Here is a 16,950-nt window from a genome sequence, read left to right as displayed (position 1 = left end):
TTATAAATGAAAATAAAGATTAAATTTATCATCTTTTATGAAATATCCAAAGCAATAATAATCATGCATTTCTGCATTTAAAAAAATGCGTTGTGTCTCCACCTTCTCATTTCTACTACATTTTGCTTTTCAATTTAGTCATTTTAAAAGTTTATATTTTGTCATAATTAAAAGATTGCTTTTTGCTGACTTCGCTCTTTTGGTCAATTCTGCTTTTGCTTTTTTTTTTTTTTTTTTTTTCAAAAATGTATTTACCACATGCACCATTTTATGCCCCATAGTACTTAACAAATGCAAAAAAAAAAAAAAAAAAATAAAATAAAAATAATATAAAAAAAAAAAAAAAAAAAGAATTCTGCATGAAGTATAATAAATTCTTCAAAAATATTGTAAGCGAAAGGCTGAAAATGGAATATTCTATTTTCTTCCTTTCTTCCTTTCTTGCTTTTTTCATTTTTTCATCCATTCCTTTTTTTATTTTCTCAAAAATGGTCTTTTGAAAATATAACCCTCACGTCAACAATTTATAAAGCACAGGAGAAGCATTGCAGAATGTATTTATGTATGTTTGTTTATATATATGTTTAATTATATATATATATATATATATGTTTCTTTATATATATGTTTAATTATATATATATATATGTGCGTACTCATACAGGGATACAATACACGTGTGTATAGTACGTATGTATATCAGTACCTGTGGAGTAGTACGTTGGCATATTAACATTATGACAGGTGAAAAGTAGCAAAATGAAAGCAAAGAAAAAGAGTGTAAAGAAAAGCAAGTTAGAGGTGAGTAACAATTTAATTAATGAATATTATAACATAATTCCAAATATTGAAATAGAAATTGAAAATTTACTAAAAACTTTTCATGTAAAAAAATATGATTACAAAATAATTCATTTTTTAATTGATATAATACAAAATGAAACGCTTAAAATACTAAGGAATGCAAAAAGTATAAAGGAAAGTATAAATCATAAAAATCTTTCTATACATGATGAACCGAATAACAATATTATAAACAATGATGAGAATAATTATGATGATCAAAGGAAGAATAGCACAATGTTCGACCAAAGCAAAAATAGAGCTTCGTTTGACAAAAGTAGTTCAACAGTTAACCTAAAAATTTGTAACATAAAATGCGATGATAAATGGAATGACAGAAAAGATGGGGAACAAGAAAAGGACGCAGAAAGAGAAGGTAAAAATAAAGGAGAAAAGAATGATGTTATGAACGATCCAAACTATAGTGAGGAAAAAGAAAATGTGCATAAATGTGCAGCTAGTGGTAGTAATAGTATAAGAAATAGTAGTAACTGCAATGAGGACCATAATGACGGGGATTGTAACAGAAGAAATGGAGAAAAGGTAGTAAAGGGAGCCGTCGGTGTGGAAAGGGGTGTAAAAGAAGATGCTGGTGCAAGCATAGAAGCTGGTGTAGATGTAAACGTTGACTCCAACGAGGGTATTGACTTGGAAGGGGAAAAAAGCCAAGATTGCATAAATAACGCAAATGCGAAGATGAACATTATAAAACATAAACAGAGTCAGGAAAAATTGAACCTCCCAGAATCGTCCACTAGCGAAGCAGTGAATACGAAGGAAGGAGAAGAGGGAAATAAAGACATACGTCAAGAAATAGAAACAAGTGAGAATAACAAAAATGAAGGAAATTTAGAAAACAGTAAGGAACTACAAAATGAAGCAAGTACTGTGCAACTGCAGAATGATGAAAACAATTATGGAATATTTAAAAAGATTTCAAGTTATTTTACAAAGAAAAACAAAGTAGAAGAGGAGGCCTTGAACAGTATTGAACAGATAAACTTATCTGGGGTATTCAGTAATGGAGATGATAATAATCTAAACAACTTATTATGTGAAAACAACAATGAACTTATAAATATAGGAAAGCTAAATACGCAGGAAGAGATGGATCAGAAGACTGTTGAAGAATTTGTTCGTTCCGATAAGGAAAGAAGTGCACATGATGAGATGGTTAACGAAAAGGGGGAAAATGATAACATGCTTAACGAAAGAGTGTCAAGTGATACTGTCATAGGTACAGATGCGATGAATGACGAAAACAAAACTGTTAACAATACAACAGACGAAAAAATGAAAAATGAAGTTATCGATGAAAAAGAAAAAACAACTAATGAAGAGAATAATGTGAAGAATGCAAATGATGAAATTATAGAGAACAATATGAACAGCAACACGAACAGCAACACGAACAGCAACACGAACAGCAATATGAACATCAATTTGAACAGCAATGTGAACAGCAATATAAATAGCAATATGAACAGCAATATAAATAGCAATATGAACAGCAATATGAACAGCAATATGAACAGCAATATGAACAGCAATATGAACAGCAATATAAACAGCAATATGAACAGCAATATAAACAGCAATATGAACAGCAATATAAATAGCAATATGAACGGAAATAATAAGGATAAGATACCATACGAGGAAAAGGAAGATAACAAAAATGGCAGTATCAGTATGGCTGAACACAATAATGTTAATGAAAAGACGACGCAAAATAACGATAAAGATGGAATAAAAAAAGAGAGCGTAAATAATATCAACGAGCAAGTGCTAATAATAGATGAGGTGAGCGTAAACCTAGCCATAAAAGAATATGTGTTAAAATATATTTACAGAAAAAAAAACGATGATTTCTTATTTGATGAATTAGCATATCAAACAAAAGATACAAACAATATAATTATTGATAGAAATGTAAAGTACCCAAGTGGGTTTCCTCCTTACCTACCTGATGATTGTTCTATTAATACAGTACTCCCATCATGGAATATCAAGTACAATTTTAATTCTGCAAAGAAAAAAAGTTATATCTAAAAAGGGGGATCGAATTTTGGGGGAAGGGGAGATGGGCAAGAGGGGTCAGTTGGAAAACACATACCCAGTCGAGCACATTGAAAAGATAACATACACACTATTGAACATGCATAAATAGTTGGAACCTGTTTAGTTAAAGCCGATTAATCTAATGAAAAACGTGAAATCTTGAGAAGGGAAAAGTAATATCGTAAAATGAACAGGGTTAAAACACAAACAATATTTTTTCCATAAAAAAGAATAAAAGTATACAAAACAAATAAGCTAGGAGAGTGTAGCATGAAACGATATATGAGAAATACAATCAATATGATAATTGAAATTCTAAAAATTGTTAAGCTACATTTTTGTATACGCTTATTAAGGGTAGTATTTTTATATTCATTTTTGAAAGATATAATGTGCAGGGTTTGTAGGGACCATCCCCTTCAATCCAGAGAAGAAAAAAAAAAAAAAAAAAAAAAAATAGAAATAACACATCATATAGTGTAAGATAAGCAAACGATGCAGTATCTTTATAATAGGATCAGATTGATAAGTAATTTATGTCTCAAAAGTTTGCATATATTATAAGTGGATACAAAGGAGGAAACAAAAAAAAAAAAAAAAAAAATTAGTTCCCCTGTGAATTATATTATTTTATATAATTGTATAATGTTCATTGTTGTTTTTAATTGGACGCTCTTCTCTACCATTCTTTGCATACGTACCGGGAAAACATCATTGTAGACTTGTATAATTTTACATTTTGGCTAATTTTTTCTTTTCCTTTTCTTTTTTTTTTTTTTTCTTAACCCTTCTTTTACTTTATTATACGTTCTTGTCCTTTTTTATTGCAAACTTACAAATCCCACCGTGTTAATCATCTGCATAACCCCGAGCATCAGCTCAAGTCCAATGATTATAATTATAATCCTCTCTAACCTCGAAGAATGTTTTTGGTTAACATAATCAAGAAATGAGTTTAAATAATCAAAAGTCCAAGTTAGTCTATGATTTAATAAGTCGACCCTTTGCTTAATATCAAAGATATTTAAAATGTTAAGAAATAATTTTTTCTGGTATTCTAATTCCCATAAAGCCTCAGGAACATCAAGTATATCTTGTTCAATGTTTAATTCATATCTTAAATTGTGTAAAGTAATTTTTGACGTGAATAACTGTTTTGATAATAGGTCTAAGTTTGTTGATTTAATTTTTTTTTTTAAAATTTCTATATTATTATTTTCTAAAAGTAGTTTATTTTCAATTTTTTTTTCTAAATTATTTAATCTAACAGCACTTAATAATCCAAAAGAGAAAGAAATCTTATCTGTCGTTCTATAATTATTAGAACTTAAGTAAATAATAGAATTATTTACATAACTTTTATTATTCACATTTTGTACTTCTAATTCTTCAAAATCGTAGGTTTCTATAGTCTCATTTATGTTTATATGACTTTTACAAAAATGTAAGAATTTTGTTATATTATTTTTCTTCATATTCCATATTACTACACATCCATTTTTAAAAAACACACCTGAACTATCTTGTTGATTAAAATACTCACAACTCTCTACATATAAATATGGTTCTTTATACAAAACTTTACAACCAATGTTCTCATATGCATTTTTCAAAATTTGTAAATTCAATAATTTACATAAATAATATGCTATTACATTACTTTCCGGGGTATCACATTTTTCGTTTATGAATGGTTTAATACTACCGAGTAGTCTATCTCTTTTTATTATCCTTTTTTGCGTGTATATTTTATTACTCATTTTTTCCTTATTACCACTACTGCTACTACTATTACTAGCAGAACGATACGACTTAAAATCAGTTGCTGAACGTAGATGTTTTAATGGCCTTTTCCCATATAATATTAATTTACAACTCAGCATCTTATCTACTCATGTGCTTATTCACTTTTTCATTTATTATGCATATTTATGTATATTGTACATATTGTACATATTACTGCACTTATGCATGGAGAAGGGGGGGAAGAATGCTCATATTAATGATACACACATGTCCATGTATATGTTCTCAAAGATCAGCAACCGAGCGCACATATATAAATGCATAAAAGCATATGTATACATATAAACTTTTGTATACGCAATTTAGTATATTACATATAAATGCACGCTGATAACCAGGGCTACTAAGCAAATTTTCGCTCTAAATGGACTCATGTTTAAATAGGAATTCTTGCATTTTCCTTTTTATATTTTTTACATGTTAAACATAAGCAAGAGGAACAAAAAAAGGGGAAAAATTGCAGAGAATGGTCAGAAATTTCGAAAAATTATAAAAACAACAGCAAGATAATACAAGGAAAAATTTGAAATCGCTTAATGAGAATTTATTGTAAGCTTTCTATAAATTTATATATATATATATATATATATATATATATAAAATCGTTAAGAATTGATACCTTTTGTTTCCATTTCTTAATAACAACTAAGTAGTGTAACAGCTGTGCTCACACTTTTTACTTTTGTCAGTATATTAATGTAAAAGTGCCTTTTTTTTTTTTGTTTTTAAATAATTTCTCTCTTTCTTTAATAAGATATACAAAATAAAATAAATATTTCTTTTATCCTTTAATTTTATTATTCTGTACTACTTTTAATTTTTTATAATTTTCTTAAGAAAGAAAACTTTTTTTAATAATTATGAAAAAGGCTCATTTAATTTAAGAACATGCTTATGTGGGTCTCCATCAAATATTTTCCATAGCATACAATGGGAAGAAATGGGTAAATATGTATGCTTACGAACGTGTGCATATATACACATATACATAAATGTATATAAATATGTATATGTATTAATGTACATTATATAAATATACAAACATACAAATATATAAACATATAAATATACAAACATAGAAGTATAAAATATATAAGTATACAAACATATAAGTATAAAATATATAAGTATAAAACATATAAATATACAAATATATAAATATACAAACATATAAATATACATACATATATGTTTTTTTAATACTGTAATATTTTACTAATGTGTAAGGTAAAATCATTTAAAAATATGAAACAAGTAATTTATAGCTATGTAAATGAAACAAAAAGTTTTTTGCGGTCTTTGTAAGAATAGTAATCTGATGCATAGAAAAAAAAAAAAAATTAAGCAAAAAATGCAAGCACAATAAATACACAACAATATTAAGCACAAAAAATATGCAATAAAATAAGCAAAAAAATATGCAATAAAATAAGCAAAAAAATATTCAATAAAATAAGCAAAAAAATATGCAAAAATATAAGCAAAAAAATATGCAAAAATATAAGCAAAAAAATATGCAATAAAATAAGCAAAAAAATATGCAAAAATATATGCAAAAAAATATGCAAAAATATATGCAAAAAAATATGCAAAAATATATGCAAAAAAATATGCAGAAAAATATGCAGCTAAATTTAGCACAAAAACCAAGCAAAATATTCAAGCAGAAAAATTATAAAAACCAAGCAAAAAATAAAGTAAAAAAATCCAACAAACCACCATATGAACGTTTAAATAAACAAAGAATAATCAAACATATAACGTATAGGTTATGGTTGTATATAAGTATATATATGCGTATACTTGAGCGATATAATAAATTCGCCCTATTCATAGAATATGAATGTAATCAATAGTAACGGAACCCATACATAGAAACAATGAGAGCAAACATGTAATATATCTTTACATATATGTACACTGATATTTTTATACGCTTATAACTTAATAAAAAATATAAGTAATTTTTGTATCCATATTTACTTAAAATGATTATACGCGGAATTCCTTCACATGTAATGATTAAAATTTATTTTCCCCTATTTACTTCCATTTTCTTTTCTTTTCTTTTCTTTTACGTCTCATCTCTTTTCTTATTTTCACCTCTCATCTCTTTTCTTGCGTTCACTTTTGATCCATTTTCTTTTTTTTTCATTTTTTTTTTTTTTTTTTTTGTTCATTTCCCATGTGTTACCTATGATTACATTTCACCCTATTCTTTTCCTCTAAGTACATGTATTTTAAGAAGATATATTATGCTTGATCTAATAATGCATTAATTTTTTTTTTTTTTATTATATATTTTTTTTTGTGTAAGATGAATGCATATTAATGAATATTTAGTATGCTATGTGATAACAAATTATTAGAGAATAAAAACAAAAGTAAAAACACAGGTAACCAATCTGAACAGAGGTTGAGCAGAAGTAGAACAAAAGTTGAATAGAAGCTGAAAAGAGGTTTAACAAAAGCTGAATATACATTGAGTTTATAGTGAGAACATATAGAATTTACTTAGAAGACACGTAGTATATACGGATAATACGTCAAACACAAATACTGAATTAGATTCTAAACAAGCGTGAAGAAAAGAGTTACACAAGTTACAAGCGCAAGGCAATTATCAACCTTTTAAATGCCTATGTAGAGAAGATAAAAAATATTCATTCATTTTTCTTTTTAATTTTTATTTTTTTAATTTTTTTTTTTCATTTTCAAGTTTACATGAACTTTCGAAAATAATGGATATATATGGCCCAGAAGTTTGGTATAATAATTTACCAAATGTAACAAAATATTTGATAACATTAATTTTTTTAGTTACTTTATTGATAACTTGTAATTTATTAAACGTTGTATACCTTTTATTAGACTGGAATTTAATATATAATAATTATCAAATATGGAGAATTTTTCTTAACTTTTTATATATTGGGAAATTTTCTTTATCTTGGGTATTTTTCATGTCCTTATTTGCTCAATTTTCCTCATCGTTGGAAAAAAATGCAGTATTCTCAAGTCCTGGGTCGTATTTATATTTTATTACTATTCAGTGTACCTTTTTATCCCTAATAAGTATTTTCTTTTATTGGCCAAGGGGTAAGTACAAAAGCAGCGATAAATTAAAAAAAGAAAAAGAAAAATTGTGCCGTATTTATACACCCGTGTGCATTTGTCTATGAATAAGCACGTAAAAAAAAAAAAAAAATATATATATACATATATGTATATACGTGCAATTTTATATTTGTGTACTTTTTTATGTGTTTCTACATATACACACACACATACATATGTACACGCTTAAGCATATATATATATATATATATATATATATATATATATATTAATTACCATGCATAAAGGCCAAAACCACTCCTTTATTTTATCCATTTTGTAGGTTATCCATTTTTGGGAAATTCTCTTTTATTTGCAATAATATATTATTGGTCTAGGAGAGAGGCATGGAGTCAGGTTTCGATTTATTTCTTTACTGTAAAAGGGTATCAGTTACCTTTCGCTTTAATCTTTTTACATTTTATTATGGGACAGTCCATATGGATTGACATTATGGGCTTATTATCAGGACATATGTACTATTTTTTTAGGGAACTTCTTCCAAGAGAGGGTATTACAAAAAAATGTTCTTGCATTAACAAAAAATTTATTCTGAACTGTTCATGTAAATGTTTTTTTTTTTTTTTACCTTAACATAATGGATATATATATATATATATATATATATATATATTTTTTTTTTTTTTATTTTTTATTTGTTCAGGTGGTCCAAATTTGTTAGAAAAGACTCCACAAATATTTGACAAGATAATGATGAAGTTGCGAGAATTTCGCATAAGTCAAGGAATAAGAGGTAATTTCTCGAGATATGGGTACAGAAATATTAATAGCCCAAGAACGACGAACAGTAGTGGAACGAGCAGAAGAGTTTTCATTGGAAGAGGTGTAAGACTAGGCGATAGTTGAAAGTATTTTACTTCTTAAGAAATATTCTACATGAGCGCATATTTTTATATGTGTATTAGAGTTATGTTTATCAAGCATTGTATTTTTTTTTTTTTTTTTTTTTTTTTTTATAAGATCCCTTTTTTCCTTATTTAATATATCTTCAAAAAAGTAAAACAAAACAAGATAAATTAAAAGATTAAAATATTCATATGCACTTATACTTGTTTTATTACCGTTGTTTTCTGTGTAATTTTAAATTACTGTTATATTTGGTTAAATATTTTATTTATTTTGTTCTCTTATTTTATTGATTTTTTTACTGATCATTTTTTTTAATTGCTTCCAAGGTTTCTGTTGTATATTTACACTATTGTATCATATATAAATATAAATATATATACACATATATTATACATGCACATATATAAATATATATTTATGTACATCTTTTTCAAAAGGTAGTTTTACTGCTAAAACTTTTTTATTGTTATTATCTTATCATTAGTATTTTTATTACTATGTTAATTTTTTAGCTGAATTTACTAAAACCGTATTATTTCTTCTTATTTTTTTTTTTTTATTCCTTTTTCATTATATTTTTAATCATATTTTATAACACACTTTATTGCCTTTTTCTTTAATTATTTGTGTAATTTAATTATAAAAATGCACAATTTTATTTTTTCTTATTTTAAGTGTTCGGGCTAAAAAAACGAAGTACACAACACATGTGCTTACATTTATATATATATATATATCCAACAAATTTCACATACGTGAACGATTACAACAAAATGTACTTATTTGCACGCTGAGGCTTACTGCTTAACACAGTTTTTAAGATAGCATAAAAGGGGGAAAAAAAAAATAGAATAGAATAAAATAAAATAAAATAAAAATTATTCCCCGCATATATGGTATTTTTATCAATTTCGTACTCAATTTTTTGTTTTATTTTTTTGTTATTACCCAAGGTTTGACATTCCTATATACAATTTTTCCTTAATTTTTAAACGTTTATAAAAAATAAATATACAATTGGGGGTAGTATTTTAAAGAATACTCCTTCTGAAGGCTCAAAAATGAGAAGGGACATATCACTATTATGTATACATGTATACATATATATGCATATATCTATGCTTATATGTCCATATCATAGTTCCAATTATGTACAGGTAACAAAATTATTTTTTTTTTTTTTCGAATGTTATTCCCTTTTACTCAGGTATAATAGCTACAGCTGTAAATTAAAATGAAATAAGAACGAAAAGGCAAAGAAAAAAAAGAAACAGTTGAAAGGTTGAGCGAATTAGAATACACACAAACGTATTTGCATTTGCCATGTTTGGATAATAAAATCTTTTGAAAATTTTAAGGATCTCGTTTTAAATTGAAAAATTATATTATTTTGTACCTTTGAAAAGTGCAAAAGGAAGAAGGCAAAAACCCTATTCGTAGATTTACTCTATATTTTTGGTGCTCAAGTTTATTTGAGTTGAGCACGTGTACATTATACTTACATAAAAGTATACACATCTACATTCTTGTCTGACCAAATGGAAACGACAAATCTCTTTTACTATTCTAATATTAATACTAGTTACAATACATAGAGTTCACAAAAAAAAAAAAAAAAAAGGGGATATTCACTCTGGATTGAACAATGGAATGTACAGAAAAGCAATATAGTACAGACAAAGGAAAAAATGGAAAAAACGAAAAAAACGATATTTATAAAAAGGAGAGAAAGTGTTGTATTTGTATGGTAAGTGATTTTTTTTACCCAAATTTAGGAGGAATAGAAACACATATATTTGAATTATCCAAGCACTTAATAAAGAAAGGTAATACACATAAGCTGAAAAAGAAAAAATGAAAAGAAGCTGGAAAAAGACATAATTAAAATATGTAAAATGAAATTAAGATAAAATTAAATAAAATTAAATAACACTAAAACAAATAAAAGCAAAGGTACGTCCTGCGCAACTGGATATATATATATATATATATATATATGTGCACGTACTAAATTTTATGAATATGAACATACAGAGCAGTATTTGATTTAAAAGGGGAAGCTGTTAAAAATGGCATGTGATATCTGCTTACAAATTTTTCAGGATTTAAAGTAATAGTAGTAACTCACTGCTATAATAATAGGAATGGTGTAAGATGGATGGGTAATGGAATAAAAGTGTATTATTTACCTTTGGAAACTTACATGGATGTTGTAACATTTCCGAATATAATTGGTACTTTGCCATTGTGTAGAAATATTTTATATAGGGAAAAGGTTGACATTGTCCATGGGCATCAGGTTTGGTCATTTTTCATTTATGAGCTCCAATGTGTATTTAGTGTATGTATAAGCCTATATATGTATGTACGTGTGTGTGAGCCTATATGTGTATGTACGCGTGTGTGTGTGTGTGAGCCTATATGTGTATGTACGCATGTGTGTGTGAGCCTATATGTATATGAACGCATGTGTGTATACGTATGTGCAAGTGAAAGAAGTTTTACTTCCCTAAGTAGGCAACGTCCTGTCTGGCGCACCAGTTCATCCTTCACGCAAAATCGCTGGGATTAAAGACGATATATACCGACCATTCATTGTACAGTTTTTCAGATAAGGGATGTATACATGTTAATAAATTATTAAAATATTGCATAAATGATGTCGATCATATTATATGTGTTTCTCATACAAATCGTGAAAATTTGGTTTTGCGAACAGAAATAAATCCATATAAAACATCAGTAATAGGTAATGCACTTGACACAAAGAAATTTATTCCATGCATTAATAAAAGACCCAAATATCCTAGAATTAATATTATAGTCATAAGTAGATTAACATATAGAAAAGGAATTGATCTAATTGTTAAGGTTATTCCTTTAATATGTAAGAAATACCCTTTTATAAAATTTATTATTGGAGGTAATGGACCAAAGAGAGTACTATTAGAAGAAATGAGAGAAAAATATCATCTACATAATTCTGTTGTATTGTTAGGAAAAGTAAAACAAAATAAAGTAAAAAATGTTTTACAAACAGGACATATATTTTTAAATGCTTCTTTAACTGAGGCTTTTTGTATAGCTATTATTGAAGCAGCTAGTTGTGGTTTACTTGTTATCTCAACTGATGTAGGAGGTATATCGGAAGTATTACCGCATGATATGATGATATTGTCAAAACCTAATCATATCGATTTATGTAAAGCAGTTGATATTGCTTTGGATATGGTGAAGGGTGTTGACTCGAATGCATTTCACGAGAGGGTAAGTTCGCTTTATTTGTTCCGCTGCACGTGCTTTATATTTTGCATGGTAGAGATGCACATAGTGGTTAGCAGTTAGTAATTAGTGGTTAGTAATTAGTAGTTCGTAGTTAGTAATTAGTAGTTCGCAATTAGTAATTAGTACTTCGTAGTTAGTAATTAGTACTTCGTAGTTAGTAATTAGTACTTCGTAGTTAGTAATTAGTACTTCGTAGTTAGTAATTAGTACTTCGTAGTTAGTAATTAGTACTTCGTAGTTAGTAATTAGTACTTCGTAGTTAGTAATTAGTACTTCGTAGTTAGTAATTACCAATTTGTAATTAATTTTTTTTTTTTTTTTTCCTATTTAGCTAACTAAAATGTACTCATGGGAAAAGGTCGCTGATAAGACAGTACGTGTTATACATATAATAAATGCAGTTTTATTTATGTGAGCTTATGTGTATATACATCCATATATATATACATACACATATTTATCATGATATTGTGATACATTTGTAGTGCAGAAAATTTTCAAATTGGTCAGTTTGTTAAAATGTTTTATTCCGCTTCATTCTAGTTTAATTTATGCTTTACCACAGGAAAAGGTATACATGGACGTTTTATCGTACGCAAATAACACAATCCTAAGTAGGATCCGAAAAATATATAACATCAACACTGTCTTTAGTAAGAAAAGGAAAGGAGCGGAAGGGGAAACGCACTGAAATAAATTAAAACTACACAAAATGATCGAAATGATCGAAATGGCCGAATTGAAACGAGTGAAACGGACGAAGTGCTCTAAAGGAGCTGTACATATACTTCAAACAAAGCGGTGTATCTTCATCCTTTTTTGACCCTAACTTGTGCTAATTTATTGTGACAATATGTTGGCCTAATTCGTTGTGCTAATTTGTTCATTTTTTTTTTTTCTTTTTTTTTTTTTTCCTTCCCCTTTATTCAAGGTAAAGTTTATATTATCCTAATAATGTTAAGTTACATATACTGTCAGCTGCTGGAGTGGCTTAAGCCCAGGTAGAGAAAAGTTAACAAGGGCAAACACACCCATATATGTACATGTAAAATGTACACGTATAATATATGCGCACAGTATATACGCACATTACATACGTATAATAAACGATGTACAGTTCTTCAATAAAAAGCGAACAAGCAAACATATTTTATCCCTTACACGTATTATTATATCTTTGCTCAATTCTATACAGAAAGGACATAGAAGAAGTTGTAAGCTTTCCTCACTTAATTGAGGAAGAATAAGTTTGCCGAAACAAATCCATTTTAATAAACATTTCGTCCAGGAGTAAGAAGTGTGCATGTAATTTGTTAAAATAGTTATGTATAACAAGTTATTTTTAGAATAATAATATTTTTTTTATTTTAATATGATATATTTTAATATAATATATTTTAATATAATATATTTTAATATAATATATTTTAATATAATATATTTTAATATAATATATTTTAATATAATATATTTTAATATAATATATTTTAATATAATATATTTTAATATAATATATTTTAATATAATTTATTTTAATATAATTTATTTTAATATAATTTATTTTAATATAATTTATTTTAATATAATTTATTTTAATATAATTTATTTTAATATAATTTATTTTAATATAATTTAATGTATATTATTTCATTATTTTTTCGAAACATTTTGTAACTTCACATATGCGATTCTATTAGGTTGTATTCATGCTGTATAATTTTATAATTTAGAAAATAGTTAACATTATACTGCACTCTAAATTTTAAGGGCAACTGTTTATATTTAAAATCGATATAATTTAATAATAAGATTTCATAGAAGTGATTAGTTAATTCTAGGTATTTATTTTCATAATTGTAATGTATTATATTAACATCTATAAGACCTAGAAGGACAGGATTGTTCAGATTTATAATATTTTTACAAAACACTTTTTTCTTCTTTATAAAATGTCGAATCACTTCAAAAATGGTGAAATAGAACTGCACGAGGGTTAGCCCTGTCTTTGTGTTCCCTTGCGCTTTTCCACAATCATTTGGACTTCGTTCGTCTTGATTGACTTTAGGACCACCATCATCATTCCATTGGACACCTTTGTTTTCACCTTTAGCACCCTCAGGATAGTCTCTCTTCATTTTCTCAATATTGGGTAAGCTAAAAAAGTTAATAATCCTTTGCTCAAAATCTAATATAAATGTATGTAAAACGTTCTGATGGATATTTTTTAAAAATATTTTTTGGTGCTCCACTTTTTTATGTTTCATTATTTCTTCTATGGAATTGTATCTATTAAATTCCTGCTCCTCATCCATGTCGTAAATAATGTTTTGTTTTTTCTCCTCTTCGATTTCTTCTATCAATTTTACATCGTTATTAAGTTCATTATTTATTTTGTCTAATCCTTTGCAAATTATTTTAATTAAATGTACATTACCACCGATCATGGTATATATACATTTACTTATATCTTCATTTATTACAAAACTTGGCATCAGAAGACAGTTAACCATATCATATGGCATTTCGTCTATTTCTATTAGGTTATTCTTTATCAGTACATAATTTTCCAGTTCTTCCTTCGATAAACCGTTATAAAGATATTGGTACTGGGAGTAGTTTATACGATTGCTATTATTACTACTTACTTCTTCTCCATTTTGTAAATTTTCTATATACTCCTTACTTGTTCCATGTTGTACTTTGTTATTACATCTTTTTTCCCCCATAACTTTTGCGCATACTTCTTTTTCATTATAAATTCTGTCATCAGTACAGCTATGCTTGATGGTTGTATTACTCATACCTTGGTAACGCTCTCCTTCATGCAGTTTCGACATCATTTCATTAACCAATTTGGGTGAATACCCATCCGAACAGTTTGGTCCACTATTATTACTGTTTTGGAGGAAACCAGGTATTTGTCTTCTTTCTTTGGGTGTTCTAACTCTCGGGTTGGAAGAAGACAAAACCGATTTTGACATAGATGGGGTAGGGTTATCCTCACCATTGAGTAAACACTTTAACAGCAAATTATTATAAATAAAAATAGCTTTCATCATTTCAAGATTTTTTACCGAATGAATAATTACAGGTATATTATATGTGTACATATTTTCAATTAAAAAATTTACAAAGAAATGGAAATTTCTCACTGGTTGGTTACTTACTAAGAACAAATTGAAATTGAAAAAGATAAAATAAAAATTGTATGAATATTTCACTTCCAACAATTTTATAATGGATAAGAAATAGCTATATATATACAACCCATCTGAATAGTTGTCCACAAGAATATTATTTGAATTTTTTATATAATATTCTCTTTCTTCATAATCAGCCATCATTTTAAAAAAATATAAAAATGCACTAAACTCATTTAGGTAATTACAAAAACATGTTACATTTAATTTTTGTAATAATATTTTTAAAAATGTATCAAACTGTTTATAGTCAAATTGTTTTATTTCCAAATAGGGAAGAAAAGATTCTATTACTCTCCTATCATGATCATTGAAAAAATCATACATTCGAGGATTCTTTAAAATGTGTACAAAAAATCGCGAAATTTTTGAATATAACAAACCCTTATTTTTATAAACTACAAGTTCTTCATATATATCCTTCAGCTCAACATTTTTAAAGGTAATATCATTGTTGACCTCTTTTAATAATTTATGCCTTAAATAATTTTCTATGTAGTGCAGTTTCAGGGGAAACGATACTGCGTCCTTGCACTCGTTGAATGCCTGGAAGTCGTACTCAAAAAATATGCACTTCTTTTTTATTGCACCGATGCTACGGCTACCACTACTACTACCACTACTACCACTACTACTACCACTACTACTACCACTACTACCACTACTACCACTACTACTGCTGCTCCTCCTGTTATTTGTTTTTTCCTTCAGTGACAAGCTCTCCATCTGACCACGCAAAAATTTCTCCTTCGATTTGTTGATAAAGAATCTCTTCCCCACCCCTTCTGCACCTAGAACAAAGTAGCAGCAGTTGTGAACTCCGTTTTTTAGCTCTCTTCCATTTTTGTTTCCCTTTTCAAATATGTTAGCAATTCTTTTTATATAATCCTTTCTAATTATACTCTTCCATTTGTCGTCAAAACTTTTGTTGTGTTCAATTATTTTCCTTTGTGTTGCATTTGTACTATATTTATGAGCATATTTAAAAAAAAAAAAAAAAAATGATCCTTAGTAATATTCAATCCAATAAACTTATTACCCCTGCTCAACCGTATTCCATTTTTTGAAATCATTTTATGAACATTCTTTGTGTTTCCTTTCGTGTAGTGCTATTTCAAATTTTCGTTTTTCCTATTTGTTAAGTTTGCTTCACCCGTTATATCTGCTTTATTATATCTGCTTTATTACATCTGCTTTATTATATCTGCTTTATTATATCTGCTTTATTTACTACTCATTGCCTTTTATTTATCTGTCCATGCTCTTTTGCGTTTCTGTTCCTACTCCTACATATTACATGTGCATATACCACTCATTCGTCCTCTTTTCAATACTTTACATGGAATGAGAAAATACGAAAATTTTATTTTAATCCTTAATTGGTCATAAGAAAAGAGTAGGTGCGGAAAAGAAAAGATAAATACAGCATAGTTGAAATAAATAAATACACCAAAGTTGAAATAAATAAATACACCAAAGTTGAAAAAAATAAATACGCCAAAGTTGAAAAAAATAAATACGCCAAAGTTGAAAAAAATAAATACGCCAAAGTTGAAAAAAATATATACACAAAATGGAAAAAAAAAAGAATATAGTCGAACCAAAAGTGAAAAATGAAAATTAACTCCTTCAAAATTTCACTCTTCCATTAAGCGTTGTATAAACAAAAAAGCAAGGAATAAAATTTAGCGCACAACAAAAAACCTTATACTCCTTTTCCTCTTCCTCTTCATCCATTCCCCTATCTTACCCATTTTATAATTTATCC

The 16,950-nt window shown here is 27.2% G+C and overlaps 5 protein-coding genes across 5 annotated transcripts; 3 read left to right on the top strand and 2 right to left on the bottom strand.

The window, feature by feature from the left end:
• Positions 1 to 759: 759 nt before the first annotated feature.
• On the top strand, positions 760 to 2,895 carry MKS88_003388 (uncharacterized protein; the record flags this gene model as incomplete). Its single annotated transcript, XM_067216475.1, has 1 exon — positions 760 to 2,895. One exon carries the CDS (start codon positions 760 to 762, stop codon positions 2,893 to 2,895), a length of 2,136 nt encoding a protein of 711 aa, XP_067073118.1.
• An 830-nt stretch (positions 2,896 to 3,725) lies between these two features.
• On the bottom strand, positions 3,726 to 4,787 carry MKS88_003387 (uncharacterized protein; the record flags this gene model as incomplete). The annotated part of the gene is made up of 1 exon (XM_067216474.1): positions 3,726 to 4,787. The coding sequence occupies one exon, from the start codon at positions 4,785 to 4,787 to the stop codon at positions 3,726 to 3,728; it is 1,062 nt and encodes a 353-aa protein (XP_067073117.1).
• Positions 4,788 to 7,054: 2,267 nt separating this feature from the next.
• On the top strand, positions 7,055 to 8,694 carry MKS88_003386 (DER1-like protein; the record flags this gene model as incomplete). Its single annotated transcript, XM_067216473.1, has 4 exons — positions 7,055 to 7,125; positions 7,430 to 7,809; positions 8,111 to 8,338; positions 8,492 to 8,694. 4 exons carry the CDS (start codon positions 7,055 to 7,057, stop codon positions 8,692 to 8,694), a joined length of 882 nt encoding a protein of 293 aa, XP_067073116.1.
• A 1,648-nt stretch (positions 8,695 to 10,342) lies between these two features.
• On the top strand, positions 10,343 to 13,229 carry MKS88_003385 (phosphatidylinositol N-acetylglucosaminyltransferase subunit A; the record flags this gene model as incomplete). Its single annotated transcript, XM_067216472.1, has 7 exons — positions 10,343 to 10,523; positions 10,800 to 10,996; positions 11,215 to 11,964; positions 12,314 to 12,355; positions 12,473 to 12,596; positions 12,914 to 12,983; positions 13,178 to 13,229. The coding sequence occupies 7 exons, from the start codon at positions 10,343 to 10,345 to the stop codon at positions 13,227 to 13,229; spliced, it is 1,416 nt and encodes a 471-aa protein (XP_067073115.1).
• A 429-nt stretch (positions 13,230 to 13,658) lies between these two features.
• On the bottom strand, positions 13,659 to 16,255 carry MKS88_003384 (uncharacterized protein; the record flags this gene model as incomplete). Its single annotated transcript, XM_067216470.1, has 2 exons — positions 13,659 to 16,146; positions 16,233 to 16,255. 2 exons carry the CDS (start codon positions 16,253 to 16,255, stop codon positions 13,659 to 13,661), a joined length of 2,511 nt encoding a protein of 836 aa, XP_067073114.1.
• Between the last annotated feature and the right edge of the window lie 695 nt (positions 16,256 to 16,950).

The sequence above is a fragment of the Plasmodium brasilianum genome, chromosome 10 (assembly GCF_023973825.1).
Source record: "Plasmodium brasilianum strain Bolivian I chromosome 10, whole genome shotgun sequence".
NCBI lineage: Eukaryota > Apicomplexa > Aconoidasida > Haemosporida > Plasmodiidae > Plasmodium > Plasmodium brasilianum.
The sequence above is the reverse complement of the archived record's forward strand: the minus strand, read 5'-3'. Positions and strand labels throughout refer to the sequence as shown.